This window comes from Amblyraja radiata, chromosome 45 (genome assembly GCF_010909765.2).
Source record: "Amblyraja radiata isolate CabotCenter1 chromosome 45, sAmbRad1.1.pri, whole genome shotgun sequence".
Classification (NCBI taxonomy): Eukaryota; Metazoa; Chordata; class Chondrichthyes; order Rajiformes; family Rajidae; genus Amblyraja; species Amblyraja radiata.
In genome coordinates, this window is record NC_046000.1 from 5,346,798 (window position 1) to 5,350,016 (window position 3,219).

The 3,219-nt window shown below is 56.6% G+C and overlaps 1 protein-coding gene across 1 annotated transcript; it reads right to left on the bottom strand.

The window, feature by feature from the left end:
• Positions 1 to 2,263: 2,263 nt before the first annotated feature.
• Positions 2,264 to 2,992, bottom strand: LOC116968438 (zinc finger protein 436-like; the record flags this gene model as incomplete). The annotated part of the gene is made up of 2 exons (XM_033015205.1): positions 2,857 to 2,992; positions 2,264 to 2,736 (listed from the first exon to the last, which is right to left on the bottom strand). Coding segments are annotated over exons 1-2 (609 nt in total), but the record flags the coding sequence as incomplete, so codon positions are not given.
• Positions 2,993 to 3,219: the final 227 nt, after the last annotated feature.

Consider the following 3,219-nt stretch of genomic DNA (forward strand, 5'->3'; position numbering starts at 1 on the left):
GTGAGAGACGGACTGTGAGAGAGAGGGGGGAGTGTTGTGTGTGTGAGAGAGGGACAGTGTGTGTGAGAGAGCGCGAGTGAGTGTGTGAGAGGGCAAGATAGAGGGTGTGTGTGAGAGAGAGGGAGTGTGTGTGAGAGGGAGTGTGTGAGAGAGAGCAAGAGAGAGGGTGCGCGCTAGAGCAAGGGAGAGGTTGTGTGAGAGACAGCAAGAGAGGGGTGCTTGTGTGAGAGGAAGTGTGTGTGAGAGAAAGACGGTGTGTGTGTGTGAGAGAGGGAGTGTGTGTGTGAGAGAACAAGAGAGGGAGTGCGTGTGTGCGTGCATGTGTGAGAGAGGGACAGAGAGAAGGTGTGTGTGGATAACATAGAAACATAGAAAATAGGTGCAGGAGGAAGGCATTCGGCCCTTTGAGCCAGCACCGCCATTCATTGTGATCATGGCTAATCATCTCCAATCTATAACCTGTGCCTGCCGTCTCCCGATATCCCTTGATTCCACTAGCCCCTAGAGCTCTATCTAACTCTTAAACCCATCCAGTGATTTGGTCTCCACTGCCCTCTGTGGCAGAGAACTCCACAAATTCACAACACTCTGGGTGAAAACGTTTTTTTCTCACCTCAATCTTAAATGGCCTCCCCTTTATTCTAAGACTGTGGCCCCTGGTTCTGGACTCGCCCAACATTGGGAACATTTTTCCTGCATCTAGCTTGTCCAGTCATTTTATAATGTTATATGTTTCTACACCAGTGAATACAAGCCTAATCTTTTCAATCTTTCCTCATATGCCAGTCCCGCCGTCCCAGGGATTAATCTCGTGAACCTACGCTGCACTGCCTCAATCACAAGCATGTTCTTCCTCAAATTACGAGACCAAAACTGTACACAATACTCCAGATGTGGTCTTACCAGAGCCCTATACATCTGCAGAAGAACCTCTTTACTCCTATACTAAAATCCACTTGTTGTGAAAGCCAACATTGCATTAGCCTTATTCACTGCCTGCTGTACCTGCACACCAACTTTCAGTGACTGGTGTACAAGGACGCCCAGGTCTCGCTGCACCTCCCCCTTACCTAACCTAACCCCATTGAGATAATAATCTGCCCCTTTGTTTTTCCCACCAAAGTGGATAACCTCACATTTATCTATGTGAGGGAGAACAAGACAGAGAGGGAGTGTGTGTGTCATAGAGAGGGAGTGTGTGTGTCATAGAGAGGGAGTGTGTGTGAGAGAGAGGGAGTGAGAGAGGGTATCTGAGTGAGGGGGCAACAGAGGGAGTGTGTGAGAGAGACAGGGAGTGAGAGAGGGTGTGTGTGAGAGAGAGGAGGGGGGGCACGAGAGGGGGGGAGTGGAGAGAATTTGTGTAGGAGTGGGTGGAGAGAGTGGAGGGTGAGGGGAGAGAGGAATGTATATGTGCAGCTTTAAGGGATATTGGTCAGATAGCATTTGGAGTATTGTATACAGTTCTGGTCACTCCATTACAGGAGTGATGTGGAGGCTTTGGGGAAGGCGCATAGATGGTTAACCAGAATGGTTTAAAAACCAGCAACTGCAGATGCTGGTTTACAAAAAGGACACAATGTGTTGGAGTAACTCTGCGGGACAGGCAGCATCTCTGGAGAGATCGAATGGGTGACTGAAGAAACGACCAGAAACGTTACCCATTCCTTCCAGCATTTTGTGTTTACCTAAACAGCGCCTATCCATCCACGTGGCGGTGTGCCAGCAGGCTGGCGGAGCGGGCAAAGGCCTTGCCACAGAGCGGGCAGGTGAAGGGGCACTGGCCGGTGTGGACTCGCCAGTGCTCCAGCAAGTGGTCAAGGCGGGTGAAGCCCTTACCACAGGACGGGCAGGTGAAGGGACGCTCACTGCTGTGGGTACGCCGGTGCTGCCACAGGCTGGACATGCGGGTGAAACCCTTGAACACTCAGCGCACACAAAGGGTCTCTCTCTGGTGTGTATCTGCTGGTGCTCCTGCAGCCTCCGTGCTCTCTTGTCACAGTGGGAGCAGCTGCTCGCTGGCGTGGGACCGCCGGTGCTGCCGCAACCCCCGCGAGCTGTCAAACTCCTCACCGCAGTACGGGCAGTCGTAGGGCTGGACACTGGTGTGCACGCGCTGGTGAGACAGGGCGTGGGAGCCCCTGGCAAAGTGCTCTCCACACACCGGGCTGGGGAAGGGACGGTCGCCAGTGTGCACCCGCTGGTGGGACAGCAGCTTGGAGGAGTGGGTGAAGCCCTTGCCGCACTAGGCGCAGGTGAAGGGGCGCTCGCCAGTGTGGGTGCGCTGGTGCTCCAGCAGGTTACTGGACCGGGAGAAGCCCTTGCCGCACTGGGCGCAGGTGAAGGGGTGCTCGCCGGTGTGGGTGCGCTGGTGCTCCAGCAGGTGACTGGATCGGTTGAAGCTCTTGCCGCACTGGGCGCAAGTGAAGGGGCGCTCGCCGGTGTGGGTGCGCTGGTGCCTCAGCAGGTTGCTGGAGCGGGTGAAGCTCTTGCCACACTGGGCACAGGTGAAGGGGCGCTCGCCAGTGTGGATGCGCTGGTGCTTCAGCAGGTGATTGCGCTTTGTGAAGCCCTCTCCGCAGTCTCTGCAGGTGCAGGGGCGATCGACACTGTGGGTATGCTGGTGCTTCAGCAGCTTGCTGGAGCGGGTGAAGCCCTTGCCGCAGTCGCTGCAGGTGTAGGGCCGCTCCCCGGTGTGCACGCGCCTGTGCCTCTTCAGGTCCGTGGAAGACTTGAAGCCTTTGCCGCAGTCAGAGCAGGTGAAGGGCCGTTCACTGCTGTGCACCCGCCAGTGCTCCCGCAGCCCCGACATCCGGGCAAAGCTCTTGCCGCAGGTGAAGCAGCAATAGGGCTTCTCGCCCGTGTGCAGCCACCGGTGGGCCTTCAGGCCATTCATCCTCTTGAAGCTCATGCCGCAGTCGGAGCAGGTGAAGGCCCTCTCAACGGTGTGCGCGCGGTTGTGCTGCAGCAGGTTGTCGTAGCGGATGAAGCTCATGTCACACTCCGAGCAGTCGAAGGGACCTTCTCCCGTGTGCACCCGCCGGTGGGTCTCCAGCCGGCTCGGCTTCTGGTAGGCCTTGCCACACACGTCACACTCATAACGCTTCTCCTTGTTGTGTTCCGTCATGTGGTCCTCCATCGAAGCTCAGCCCCTCGAAGCTCAGCCCGCACACCGAACAGATGGGGGGGAGGGGCTCACCGGCGCCCTGGCCGCCCTCAATG